Source organism: Prionailurus viverrinus, chromosome E3 (genome assembly GCF_022837055.1).
Source record: "Prionailurus viverrinus isolate Anna chromosome E3, UM_Priviv_1.0, whole genome shotgun sequence".
In the NCBI taxonomy this organism is placed as follows: Eukaryota; Metazoa; Chordata; class Mammalia; order Carnivora; family Felidae; genus Prionailurus; species Prionailurus viverrinus.
In genome coordinates this window covers 37,761,082-37,775,540 of record NC_062576.1, presented here as the reverse complement: position 1 = coordinate 37,775,540, position 14,459 = coordinate 37,761,082, and the positions used below count along the sequence as shown (strand labels likewise).

At 51.4% G+C, this 14,459-nt stretch overlaps 1 protein-coding gene across 1 annotated transcript in view; it reads left to right on the top strand.

The window, feature by feature from the left end:
* SEC14L5 (SEC14 like lipid binding 5) overlaps window positions 1–14,459 on the top strand; it is a 42,874-nt gene that overhangs the window by 22,909 nt on the left and 5,506 nt on the right. The window contains exons 7-13 of the mRNA XM_047838806.1: window positions 1,786–1,898; window positions 3,713–3,902; window positions 6,461–6,549; window positions 6,641–6,711; window positions 8,181–8,352; window positions 12,767–12,901; window positions 13,975–14,109. Coding sequence (XP_047694762.1) covers window positions 1,786–1,898; window positions 3,713–3,902; window positions 6,461–6,549; window positions 6,641–6,711; window positions 8,181–8,352; window positions 12,767–12,901; window positions 13,975–14,109 — 905 coding nt within the window. The remainder of the gene's footprint in view (window positions 1–1,785; window positions 1,899–3,712; window positions 3,903–6,460; window positions 6,550–6,640; window positions 6,712–8,180; window positions 8,353–12,766; window positions 12,902–13,974; window positions 14,110–14,459) is intronic.

Genomic DNA, 14,459 nt, shown 5'->3' with positions numbered 1-14,459 from the left:
TGTATGTGAACTTTTAAAATATTTAAAAAATTAGGGGCGCTTGGGTGGCTAAGTCCGTTAAGCGACTGACTTCGGCTCAGATCATGATGTCACAGTTCGTGGGTTTGAGCTCCACGTGGGGCTCTGTGCTGATAGCTCGGAGCCTGGAGCCTGCTTTGGATTCTGTGTCTCCCTCTCTCTCTGCCCCTCCCCTGCTTGTGCTCTGTCTCTGTCTCTCAAAAGTGAATAAATGTTAAAAATTTTTTTAAATATTAGAAAAATTAAAACTTCTGCCTCTTCTTGCACACATTGTCTGGTGGTCATGACTTTTACCCTAATTTTGCACCAGGCTTTTCCTTCCTTCGCCCTCTGCACTGTGCTCAGGATGGCTGGAGAGAGGCAGAGTCACCCCCCTTCCACCCTACTCTGAATCACTGAGCCTTTGTGCTCAGGAGAAAAGGGCCTTCACAGCCACATAGAGGCCGGAAGGATGCTGGTATCTCCTGTCTCCCTTGTGTTCTCTCTCTCATCCTGTCCACTCCCCCTTACCGTCTCCAGCATCTCCCTTTCTGAACACTCTGTTTGAGGGGTCTGGACGCCACCTGTCCCCACACACCACCAGCATCCCTCCTGCTTCTGTTTACCCAGATGCCTGCTGACCTCCAGCCCTGGACTTTTTTTGTTTTAGAGGGAACCATTGGGTCCTGCTGCTGGAGGTACACACATTCCATTTGTTTTCTTATTGTGCCACCTGAACACAAAGAACAGGCTACACTCATGGGGGCTGCTCTTTGTGGACCGTCTACCCACTGCGGAGATGCTAACATGCTGGTGTGCCTCACCATGCCAGCATCTGCCACCTCAACAGTTAAGAGTGGGCAATGGGTGGGGCACCTGGATGGCTCAGTCGGTTAAGCTTCTGATCTTGACTCAGGTCATGATCTCATGATTCGTGAATTCGAGCCCTGTGTCTGGTTCTGTGCTGATAGCTGCAGCCTAGAGCCTGCTTCAGATTCTTTGTCTCCCTCTCTTTCTGCCCCTCCCCTGCTCACACTCTGTCTCTGTCTCTCAAAAATAAATAAATGTTGAAAAACAAATTTTAAAGAGTGGGCAGTGGGACCTCAGGTTGAGCCCAGCCTCTAAATGCCTGCACATGCTGACCCCCAAACAGCCCCATTGTGCAGGACAGGACTGAACAGTGTTTGGAATGATCCGTGCAGCTCCCAGGCTGTATTTTGGGGTCAGGGCTCTGTCTATAAAAGGCCTCGAGCCCACAGAGGGGCTGGGAGGTGGGAAGGCAAAAGGAACTGTATTTACTGACCATCTCTTGTATGCTTGGTGCACCACATGCATCCACTCGCTACTTAACCTGTCTTGGCCTCAGTTTTGTCTTCTGTGAAGTGGGGACAGTAGTGTGCCTGCCTCACTGGGGCGTCGGGACAGCTCACTGAGATGGTGCATGTCTAGAAACATGAGTGCGTATTGTTAATAATCTTCAGAGATTGGGTAGCTCCAGGGGGTGGGAATTAGCTTGATGTCCGAAGTCAGAGGAGACAAATCACTTGCCACTGTGAGATCCAAGCTGGCCCCACCATGAGTTTTCAGAAACCCCTTGGAAAGGGCCAGCAAGACCAGAAGATGTGGAGCCCATGTGGCTGTTCTTGGGTGAAAGGGCCACCGTACGGCTTGGAACTGCATTTCAGATCTGAGGCGGCCAATGTGACAAGGGTTCCAGAAAGGGTAGACCATGTGGTAAAGAGAGTGGCATCGCCCTCTGGTCCTGAACGCCTCCACCTTCTCCTGCAGGGGACAAGCTAGATGCAGACTACATTGAGCGCTGCCTGGGTCATCTCACACCCATGCAGGAGAGCTGCCTCATCCAGCTGCGACACTGGCTGCAGGAGACCCACAAAGGCAAGGTGGGTGCAGAGCTGGGGCCTATCAGACCATGTTCAATGACAGCCACTCACCCCAGGCACTGGGGGAGGAAGGGCCAGGTAAACAGGCTGATGTAATCAGCAGTACTGAAAACTTGGATTTTGCCTTCTTTTTATCATGTATCGTCTCATGTATCTGTAATGCATGTTGTGCATACCGTTGATTACAGAGTTTCTCATCCTTTGCACTGTTGACATTTGAGGCCCGACAGTTCTTTATGGGGTGGGGTGTGCCCTGTTGGGTGTCGCAGCATCCTGGCCTCCACCACTAGATGCCGGGAGCTCTTCTTCCCCAGTTGTGACAACCCAAAACGGCTCCAGACTCTAAGCCCCATAACAGGAATGTCCACCATGCATGTAGGTCCCAAGCATGAACTTGACCTTCAGCTCTGTTGAATGAGAAATTTGAGCTTGCCCTTCTTCCCTATCCCCTCCCCATGCTGCGTGTGTGTGGGGTGCAGACAAGGAAGTTGCTTTCATGTTGAGCTGTGATTTAACCTGTCTGCCCATTTTCTCATCTGTGAAAGGGGGATAATGCTAGCATACATCACCTAGACTGAATTACAAGGGACGATCCAAATAAAATGCCTAGAGTCATGTCTGGCTCGGATGAGGACTCAGGGCAGGGGAGCCTTTACTGGGGCTGGATTTCTCTTGCCTGTCAATATTTGCCCGAGGGAAGGAAGGAGAGCTGGCAGGGACTTGTCACCTCGGCCTATGAATTAGACTCTGGGTTATATGTGGTAGGAACACAGCTTGAGTCAAGGCAAAAAAAAAAAAAAAAAAAAAAAAAGGAGGGGGCTATTTATTGGCTCATATAACAAACTGTTGAGAGGGATGTATTAATTTCTTAAGGCTGCTGAAAGAAAATGCTACAAACAACAGAAACTTATCCTCACAGTGCTGCAGGCCCAAAGCCTGAAATCAAGGTGTGGTCAGGGTTCTGGAGGCTGCCTTTTCTCCAGCCTTCTGGAGGCTCTGAGAGACAGTCTGTGTCATGCCTCCGCCTTCCTGGCTTCTGGTGGCTGCCACAGTCCTTGGCTTGTAGATACGTCATTCCAGTGTCTGCCTTCACCATCACGTGGCCTTCTTTCCTCCATGTGTCCTGTGTCTGTGTCCAAACACAGGAGGGCCCACCTACTCCAATATGACCTCACTTTATCTAATTATATCCGGATAGGCTCATTTCCATATAAGGTCCCATTCTGAGGTTCTGGGTAGACATGAATTTGGAAGGGACATCATTCAGCCCAGGGGGCCATGCAGCCTGTCTCAGGGATGTCCCGAATCAGGACTCCCATGCGGTCGGGGCCTCTGAGCTCTTGTATCTGTTTACTTCTGCTTCATCCCCGCCAGACTTACTTCCTCGTTGAGCTTGGAGCTGGGGCTCCCCATAACCTGCAGGCTCACCTTTACCACCGCAGAGAAAGGGCTTCACGTCCTGTTCTTCTGATTTAAATTGTCTAAATGCTCTGATTGGATTGTGCCACCGCTGAGGCCATGGGAGTGGAATGCTGACTGGCAACACCAGCTAAAACCGGCGCTGGTGCTGGGGCGTGGGGAGGACACGTAGCTCCCCAGTAGCAAAGAGATGCCTGAAGAGGGAGAAATGTCTGGCAGCCCAAACTCACAGATTTTCACTACAGCCCGCCCCTTGGCTGTGTCGTTCGCGGTAGAGTGTGTGGTCCTTTTCCCAGCTATATATTTTGCAGAGAAGACAGGAGAACTCATTTTCCACAGTCTTCTCTACTGGGTGAGGGACTACCGTTCTACAGGCTTTACCCTTCTTGTCTCAGATTCCCAAAGATGAACACATCCTTCGGTTCCTGCGGGCTCGTGACTTCCACCTGGACAAGGCCCGGGAGATGCTGCGCCTGTCCCTGAGCTGGCGAAAGCAGCACCAGGTGGATTTCCTCCTTCAGACCTGGCGACCCCCTGCTCTCCTGGAGGAATTCTATGCGGGGGGCTGGCACTACCAGGACATAGGTGCGTCCCTTTACCTACAGAACGCATAGGGGGCCTCTTTTCACATTGGGATCTTAATATTTTTCCTTTTGACTCTTCTGGGCATCTGGAGATGTCCTTGGGGTTCACCCAGCCATGAGGAAAGTAGGGCTGGAAGAGACATGTGGGCTTGAGGCAACATTTCTCCATGCAGAGGCAGCGTTAGCCCACCCTTACTTCTGATCATGGGGACCCCCACACATAATGGCTGCATGGGCATGCATCAGTGCCCTGGGGATGCCGTAGCAAATTACAACAAACCGGGTGCCTTAGAGATGTATCTGGCAACAGTTCCGGAGGCAAAAACCCCAAATCAAGGTGTGGGCAGGGCTGTGCTCCCTGCGGTGAATCTCTCTCTGCCTCCTCCAGCTCCTCATGGCCCCAGGCGTTCCTTGGCTTGTGGCTGTATACCCACACTCTGCCTGTCTTCACATGGATTCCTTCTGGGTGCCTGTGTGTCCTCTCTTCTTATAAAGACCTCAGGTCACTGAATTTAGGACCCATACTGATCCAGTAGGATTTCATCTCGAGGTCCTAAACAATCTGATCTGCAGACTATTTCCAAATAAGATCACATACAGAGGTTCTGGGTGGACGTGAATTTTTGGAGGACACTATTCAACCCGCTACAAATAAGTTCTCTCTCATTTTTTTTTTTTTTTAAAGATAGGTCTTCTCTGTAGTTTTTTTTTTAAATCTTTATTTATTTTTGAGAGAGAGACAGAGTGTGAGCAGGGGAGGAGCAGAGAGAGAGGGAGACACAGAATCTGAAGCAGGCTCCAGGCCCTGAGCTATCAGCACAGAGCCTGACGCGGGGCTCGAACTCACGAACCATGAGATCACGACCTGAGCTGAAGTCGGATGCTCAACCAACTGAGCCACCCAGGCGCCCCTCTCAGTTTTTTATTAAACTGCCCTTGATGTAAAAATTTGTATATATTGATTAGGGTGAGAGGTTGACTCTCCTAAACGACCAGTTGGAACACTTTAATATATAGTCAATTCTCATTATTCATGGATTCCATATTTGTGAATTTGCCTCCTCACCACAATGTATTTGTAACCCCCAAGTCAATACTCAGGGTGCTTTTGCGGTCAATTATGAACACGTGTGGAGTGGCAAAAAGTCAGAGTCATCTGACCTGTGTGTCCCCTGCTGAGGTTGAATGAGATGTCCTTCATTTTTTCAGTTCTTACACTGTTAACAAGAGTCCTTTTTAAAGTCTACTTAGTGCTACATTTTTTTTTTTTTGCATTTTGGGGGTGATTCTGGTGCTTAAAATGGCCCCCAGGCATAATGCAGGAGTGCTGGCTAGTGTTTCAAAGCACAAGAAGGCTGTGACTCATGGAGAAAATGTTAGATAAGCTTCCTTCAGGCTTAGTGTGATGCTGCTGGCAATGAGTTCAATGTTAATGAATCAACAATATATACTCAATAAGGTGTCCTTAAATAGAAACACACAGAGAACAAGGTTATGTATTGATCAGTTGACAAAAATGTTGTGTCTAGAGGCTCGCAGGGACCTTACCCCATATTTTTCCTGGAAGCAATGCTTTAGTACTTCCTGATTCAGTGTTCAAGGTGACTTTGGAAAACATCGCTACCATGAATAACAAGAATAGATTGTATTAGTATGTAATTCCTTATTTTTCCTATTTGCTTTGCCTGATAGAAAGCTACGAACCAACGTCATCCACTCTCTCCATACTCCTTCATAACATGGTTCATATTTTCTTTTTTAAAAAGCTTTAGGGGTGCCTGGGTGGCTCAGTTCATCCAGTGTCTGATTCTTTTTTTCTTTTTTTAATGTTCATTTATTTATTTTGAGAGTGAGAGAGCCTAAGTGAAGAAGGGGCAGAGAGAGCGGGAAAGAGAGAATTCCAAGCAGGCTTTGCACTGTCAGCGCACAGCCTGATGTGGGGCTCAATCCCATGAACTGTGAGATCATGGCCTGAGCTGAAACCAAGAGTCAGTTACTTAACCAACTGAGCCACCTAGGCACCCTAAGCGTCTGACTCTTAATTTCAGCTCAGGTCATGATCTCACGGTTCATGGGATTGAGCCCAGCGTTGAACTCTGCGCCGACAGTGTGGAGCCTGCTTGGGATTCTCTCTCACCCTGTCTGTCTCCCTGCCCCTCCCCAACTTGCACGTGAGCACGTCTCTGTCCCTCTCTCTCAAAATAAATAAATAAATAAACATTAAAAAGAATTAAAAAAAATAAAAAGCTTCCAGATAAACGTGTAATGTTAGGACAGGTTTTCAGATGTTGCTAAGGCCATACAGAGTTCCCACATGCCCCTCACCCAGTTTCCCCTGTGATGTCAGTCTGTGTCCTTGACTCTTGAACATGTTGCTTCTATCACCATAACTGGCATCAGTCCCTCTTGGGAGTGGGTAGAGCATTCGCAAATAAACAGACAGGAGGGGCAGGCTGAGCCACAGCCTGGCACTGCCTTCTCCGAAGAGAAGTTTGGGCCTGCCCTCTCACCAGCACTCCTGAAAAATGTCCCTTCTCTTTATGGGGCCTCCCTGCAAAGACGGCCGCCCCCTCTATATCCTGCGCCTGGGCCACATGGACACCAAAGGCTTGATGAAGGCTGTGGGGGAGGAGGCACTGCTGAAACATGTGAGTAGGGGTCCTCTCTCCCCAGACCCCAGGGCTGCCTGTGGGGGGAGCAGCCAGGTGAATGTTTGCCAGCACATTCTCTACTTTCCAGGTTCTTTCCGTCAATGAGGAAGGACAGAAGAGATGTGAAGGGAACACAAAGCAGTTTGGCCGTCCCATCAGGTAAGAACCCCCGCCAGGAGAAAATGCCCCTGAAAAAGTAAAAACAGCCAAGCTTCACTGGGCATGGACTCAGCACTTTACAGGAATGTCCTCATTTAATTTGTTCAGTGATCCTGTGAGGCAGGGCCTGTTATTGTCCCTGTCCTTTATGGAGGGGGAAACTGAGGCTCAGAGTGGCTGTGCTCATCCCAGGTTGTTGCTAAGTGGGTAAGTTACTGTCTGCCTCGGTCTCAAGGATGTTACGCCCTGGGCCTTGCTTTTTGAGGCCAATTCTGCCACCCCAGGTAGCACCTTGACTCTGCCTCCCAGGCAGGCGGACTCAACAGGTGTCATGGCAATCCGGTAACCCTCGTCCGACTTCCCCAGACTCCTCAGTTTCCCGCATGAGTACTTAGGGTGGCACGAACCTTCTGAACTATAGCTTGCTCGTCTGTAATGTGGGAATAACATCATGAGTCCGAAGGCGTCTTCATGGATTATCAAAAGCCACGTCTGTTGAGAGAGAACACAAATGTGTGTGTAACACTTGCTGTGCAGCAAGTGCTCGTTGAAGTACCTGCCTCACATCCTCCTTATTACAGTCTGGGAGGGAGGGGCCAGTGGGACCTGCCACTTTTTATCCCCAAATGGCCTGATCTTTGTGAAAATCGAGTCCCTTTGCTGTTTGGAGCCTTTCCTAAGGGGATGTACATTGGCTGGGCTGGGAAATCGATCAATAAATCAGGGTCCTGATCCAAAGTGGAATTCACCTGAGATGGCTCAGATGACAGGGTGTCAGGAGGGACTTCTTGCAGCGGTGTGGATGGAAGGATCAAAGGCAGGATGGAGGGGCTCCCAGGGATTAGCCGCTGCAGTAGAACACTCATTTTCCTAGTGAATTAGTCCTGAGGAAATGGAGGCACAGAGAAGTTAAGTAACTTGGCCAAGGCCGCACAGCAAACGGCAGCGCTGAGATTTGAATCCAGGGCGTCTGGCTCTGGAGTGAGTGCTCTTGGCGCTTACACTCTATTTAGCAGTCGGAGCCTTTTCAACGATTGGTAGCAATGACTTGCTTTGAAGGAGTGCACTCTATGGCCTGTCCTTGCAGAGAGCTTCACATATACTATCTCATTTAATCCTAACAATTGCTTGAGATGTTACTGTCACTGCCACTGCCCTGATGAGGAAGCTGCCTGTGTCACACAGCTCTCGGGGGATGGAGGTGACACTTGAATTTGGGTGACTAGCCTTAGAGGCCATGCACTGAGCCTCCTCACCACATGGCCTCCCAGCCTAGGGTTGGGGTGGGGGGTAGGATCCACGAGAGTGTCCTACGGCCTCTGCCCCTCTACTCCCAGCCCTGGCTTCCTGAGCCTCTCTGTCCTGTCTGCCAGCTCCCGAGGCCCCCCCCCCCCCCCGCCAACCGAGGCTGTCGGGGGCCCCGGGATGTGGCAGAGCAAGCTGCAGTGAGGGGGCCATCTCTGCCGCAGCTCCTGGACCTGCCTGGTGGACCTGGAGGGTCTCAACATGCGGCATCTATGGCGGCCGGGGGTGAAGGCCCTGCTGCGGATGATTGAGGTGGTCGAGGACAACTACCCTGAGACCCTGGGCCGGCTGCTCATCGTGAGAGCCCCCCGCGTCTTCCCGGTGCTCTGGACGCTGGTGAGAGCAGACACCTGGGCCAGACCCCTCCCCCGTGCAGGCTGAGATGGGGTGGGGGAGTTCCCTCTGCCTGCTGGTTCAGTGTCATTTCTTCTTCTTCCTCCCTCCTCCTCCCTCCTCCTTCCTCCTCTCTCCTCCTTCCTCCTCCCTCCTCCCCCTCCCTTCTACTTCCTCCTTCCTCCTCCCTCCTCCTCCTCCCTCCTTCCTCTTCCACCTCCCCCCTCCTTTCTCATCCCCCCTCCCCCCTTCTCCCCCCCTCCTTTCTCCCCCATCCTTCCTCCTCCTTTCTCCTCCCCCCTCCTTCCTCATCCCCCCTCCTTCTTCTCCCACCTCCTCCCTCCTCCCTCCTCCTTCTTTCCTCTCCTTTCTCCTCCTCCTTCTTCCTTCTTCTTCCTCTTTCCTTCTTCTTCCTCCTTCCTCCCCCCTCCTCCCCCCTCCTTCCTCCTTCCCCCTTCTCCTCCTCCTTTTTTCTCCCCCATCCTTCCGCCTCCTTTCTCCTCCTCCTCCTCCCTCCTCCTCCTCCCTCCTCCTTCCTCCTCCTTCTTCCTCCTCCTCCCTCCTTCCTCCCTCCTCCTTTTCTTCTTCCTCCTTCCTCCCCCCTCCTTCCCCCTCCTCCCCCCTCTTCCCCCCTCTTCCCTCCTCCTCCTTCCTCCCCCTGCCTCCCTCCTCCTCCTTCCTCCTCCTCTCCTCCCTCCTTCTCCCTCCTTCTTCCTCCTTTTCTTCCTCCTTCTTCTTCTTCCTCCTCCTCTCATCCCTCCTCCTCTCTCCTCCTCCTCCCTCCTCCTCCCTCCTCCTCCTTCTTCTTCCTTCTTCTTCTTTTCTTCAACATTTATTTCTCAGAGACAGAGAGAGACAGAGCACAAGGCAGGGAGGGGCAGAGAGAGAGGGAGACAGAATCCAAAGCAGGCTCCAGGCTCTGTGCTGTCAGCACAGAGCCCGACACAGGGCTCGAACCCATGAACCGTGAGATCATGACCCAAGCCGAAGTCAGTCGCCCCACCGACTGAGCCACCCAGGCACTCCTGGTGGCATATCTTCTAAATAATAGCTTTGCTGAGATGTAACTCATCAGGTTCACTCTTTCCAAGTATAGAATTCAGTGGTTTTTAGTATATTCCCAGAGCTGTGCAACCATCCCACCTTCTAGTTCCAGAACATTCTCAGCACCCCCAAGGGAAACCCTGTACCATCAGCATCCTTCCTCTCCCGGCTTCCCAGCTCCTGGCAGCCATCAGTCTGCTTCCTGTCTCTATGGATTGGCCTGTTATAAATATTTCACAGAAACGGAATCATGCGAGGCATTTTGCATCTGATTTCTCTCACTGAGCATAATGATTTCAGGTTCATCGTGGTGTAGCCTATCAGTACTTCATTCCTTTGTATGGCTGAATACTATTCCACCATATGGACAGACCATGATTTATGTATCTCTTGTCCTGCTTTGTGGACGCTAGGTCACACTCAGAATTGTATAGCATTCCTGGGGCTCCTGTGAGCTGACTCTGAGGAGTGTTGGGATCCTGTGCTGCAGGGATTTGAAACCTTTTTGCCCAAGACCCACAGTAAGAAATACATGTTATGTTACAACCCAACGCAAACACACACACACCTGAAACAGATCCGCAAGCGATGGTTACATTAACTATGTGCAATATCCTCTTTTCTTTCTCTCTCTCTTTTTTAATGTTTTACTTTTGAGAGAGAGACAGACAGAGCATGAGGTGGGGAGGGGCAGAGAGAGAGGGAGACACAGAGTCCAAAGCAGGCTCCAGGCTCTGAGCTGTCAGCACAGAGCCCGACGCGGGGCTCGAACTCATGGACTGTGAGATCATGACCTGAGCTGAAGTCTGATGCTTAACCCACTGAGCCACCCAGGCTCCTCTCTTTTTGCTCTTTTATTCCATTCCATTAAAAATAAGCTAATCATGGAGGTGCTTGGGTGGCTCAGTTGGTTGAGTGTCCAACTCTTGATTTTGGCTCAGGTCATGATCCCAGGGTTGTGGGATCAAGCCCTACATCAGGATTTGCAATGAATGTTGTGCTTGCTTAAGATTCTCTCCCCCCCACCACCACCCCTTTCTGCTGCTTGCACATACTCTCTATTAAATTTTTTTTTCTCAGATTTAAAAAAATTGGCTAGCCACACGTGCTAAATTGATCTCACAACCACTATCAGGTTGTCACTGACAGTTGAAAACCACTGCCTGGGGGCTTTGCTACTGGTCCACAGGCCAGTGCAGAGTGCCAGCCCCCCACCCCTAGTCCTGCAGACCCTGAACATACCCGGTGCCCCGAGGATTCAGTGCCCAAGAAAGCCTGGAAAGAGCTGCTATAAGTTGAGGTTCAATCAGGATAGAGATTTGAGAGTTAAGTGGATTCAGTGTTTCACTAAGCACCTACTGTGTGCCAGACACCTTTCCAGGCCCTGGGGATTTGGAGTAAACAAGCCAGCCACTGTATCTCTCCCCAACTGTGACAGGGCGGGGAGAGATAAAGCAGATAACGTCACACAAGGAAATGCTTCATGGTTCCCTGTGACTAGGGCGTGAGGCCTACAGGGTTCGTGGAGAGGCTGAATCAGGCAGGGGGTAATGCAGGTGGGCAATTTAGACTGGGAAACTGAGGAAGGTCCCTCGGAGGAGGTAACAAGTGGCTGAGACCGAAGGAAGGAGCAGGAGTCCTTCAGGGAAGGGTGGGGAGGACAGGTGGGTCAGGCAACCCACGCAGTAAGCACAAAGGCCTGGAGGCAGGACTGTACGTGATGCTTTTGAGAAACTGAAAAACCAGTGCAGGGTGGCTGGAACAAAAAGGAGCAAAAAGGCCGGTGGCCCTGGCAGAAGCTGGGAAAGTGCTCAGGGACTGGTGCCTGCTGAATCCAGGCTGTGGCAAAGGTGGGACTTCATCCTGGGGCAGTAGGGAGCCATGGAGGGTTGTCAGCAGGAGACGATGTGAGCAGACTTCTGGGACAGAACGTTCTCTGGCCACTGTGGCTACGTCAGGGCCTTGCTGGGGCTGGGCTGGAGAGCAGGAGCTGCAGGAGGGACAGGCAGGACCTGCCACTGAAGCTTTTTATCTTGAAATATCCTGAACTTTGTGAAAATTAAATTCTTGCTGTTGGGAGACTTCTAAGAAGATGTGTATTGGGTAGGGGTGGGAGCCAGTCATTCAGGGTGCTGGCCAGAAGTGGGATTCACCCCAATGGCTTAATGGGGACATAACATAAAAGAACTCCTTGCAGAGGTATGGGCAGGATGGAGAGGCCCCAGGGAGTAGACCCTGCAGTGATCCCTGACACCCGGGGGTGGGGGTGGGGGGTTGGTGGTGCCACGGGAGGGGATGGCATTGTTACCAAGCCTCATGAGAACCAGAATGTGGCAGGGGATGGGGGGGGGCCCAGGGGCAGTGAGGCAGCAGGGAGTGGGGGAAGAAGTACCCTGGCCTCTCTCTTTGTTCCCACCTCCTGCTGCTGTACCCCCTCCTCTGCCCAGTGGCCACACCAGATGGAAGCCAGTGGCACGGAGCCAGGTTGCCGAGGACGGCAGGTGACTGCTTCCCCGGGTGGAGGCTGAAGGAGAGTGACCACACAGGTGGGATTCCCAGTTCCTGTAGCATTCCTTGCTCAATTGGCTTGTACCTTGCCAATGCTAAGTCCTTCCTTCCTTCCCCAACTGTGTGTTGAGTCAGACACCACACCAGCATCGTGGGTGGGGGGGTAGGGGTTGCCATGAGAAAAAAAAAAAGGATTGACATGCAGTTTCGAGTTCGGTGTTAAAGTATTTTCCATCTGGGGCAAACAAAATAGGATCATCCAAAGAGTAGAATATTATTCAGCCATAAAAAGGGATGGAGTAATGATCTGTGCTACAAGGTGGATGAACCTAGAAAAAACATCATGCTGAGGGAGAGAAGCTAGGCACAAAAGGCCACATACTGGAGGATTCCATTTCTATGAAATGTCCAGACAAGCAAATCCATAGAGACAGAAAGCTGACTGGTGGTTCCAGGAGCTGGGGGGAGGGGACTGGGGCGTGACTGCTAATGTGTATTAATGTGTAAAAGGAATGGGGTTTCCTTTTGGGGTGAAGAAGAGTCTTGGAATTACAGGAAAGTGGTAGTTATACAACATAGTGAGTGAAATAAAGCCACTGAATTGTTCACTTTAAAAGGGTTAATTCTTGGTTGGAAGAGCATGCGACGTTTGATCTCGGGGTTGAGTTCGAGCCCCATCCACGCTGGGTGTAGGGATTAGTTAAATAAAACTTGAAAAGAAAAGAAAAAAGAAAAGAAAAGAAAAGAAAAGAAAAGAAAAGAAAGGAAAAGAAAATGGTTAGTTCCTTGCCACGTGAATTACATCTCAATAACAAACAAAAAACCAAAAATACCTTTCCATCTTGTCTCATCTCCCCCACTTCAGATCAGCCCCTTCATCAATGAAAACACCAGGCAGAAGTTCCTCATCTACAGTGGCAGCAATTACCAGGGCCCCGGAGGCCTCGTGGACTACCTAGATAAAGAAGTGATCCCCGACTTCCTTGGGGGAGAGTGTGTGGTGAGTGTGTGGCTGCAGGCCCTGGGCTGTGGCCTGGGGGTGGGGGTGGGGGAGCCAGGGATTGCTGGGGCAGGGCTGCAGAGGGCCACGGAGGCTGGAGTGGGGCACTCTGTCATGTGTGTGGGTGCTGGTACCTGGAGAAGCCATGCTTTCTCTTTTGGGGGGCAAGGCTTGTTTTAGACGCTTCTCCAAAGAGAAGCAAGTCCTGTCCAAAGGAGGGGCCTTAGCTTGGTTTTTCAAACATAGTGATCCAGATGGAAGTTTCTAGAAGACCAGAGACCAGGCCAGTCAAAAGTTTACCCCGGTATTCCCTATGCACTTCGTCGCTAGGCAGCAGTCAGAGTTTACCTGCTGACTTTGCGCCCTCTGCTGCTGAGAGAGGTGACTCAAACATCCCAGTGGCCTGAACCCCGGAGCCCGTGTATCCAAAGGGATTTATTCCCAACCCACATCCTCACGGAATGGTTAGATGGGCCAACTACTTCAAGGAGAGGCAGCCACAGACCCCTTTTACTGCCTCCCCTTGGGGCTGAGATGACACAGGCAGGGGTGACCCTGGGTCACAACTGTCTTATCTCATCTGGCCATGGGATGAGGGCAGGCCCCTCTTCCTTGTCTAATAGAATACCAAACTCCAAGCATACATGATTTCTGAGTACAAAAAGGCATTTCCTAGGAATTCTGCCAATTTGAATCTCTCCACTTGTTGAGGTACATACATGTGATTTATGTTTAACAAATGGGCCTGTAAGAACCAGCATGGTAATAAGAGACTTGAGCCTGGGGGCCCTGATAAACATGGGTTTGTGCCCAGGCTCAGACACTTTCTGCTGTGTGATCTCAGGCAAGTGGCTTGACCTCTCTGGGCTTCCATTTTCCTCCTCTGTGAAATGGAAATAGTAAGAGTTCCTACTGCATTGTGGTTTTGGAGATGAGATCATGGGAGAGCCCCTGTACCGTTCTCACTTTGGGGTTGCTGTTGTAAGTGCAGTTTCAGGGGTCACAAAGTACCCTTCTGTGGGTCAGCCAGGCCGGCTGGGTCCTGACCTGCTACTTTCGTCTTTATCCCCCAGTGTAATGTCCCCGAAGGAGGGCTGGTCCCCAAGTCCCTCTATCTGACAGAAGAGGAGCAAGAGCACACAGACCAGCTGCGGCAGTGGAGAGAGACTTACCAGTCGGCCAGCGTTCTCCGAGGGGCCCCCCATGAGGTGCTGGGACCTGGCCCGGGAGGGCCCACCGGGTTGGGGTGGGGTCTTAGGTCAGGGTCCCCCGAAGCAGACCCTGAGACAAGAGTTCTTGTGCTAGCGATTTGTTGAGGGTGAGCTCTGAGGAGAAACCTGTAAGGAGAGGTGGGACAGGATGGGTACGGGGAAGGATACAAGCAAAAGGGCGGTGCAGCCAAGTCCCCTGATCCCAGGGGAGCACTGGGCTGTGCAGAGCATGGCAGATGGGCAGATGAAGACCCAGGTGGGCACCCACAGCACCTACTGCAGCTGACCTCCCCATCCCGGCTCCCCACTCCTGGTGGGATTCCAGGTCGGACCCTCAGACCGTGCCC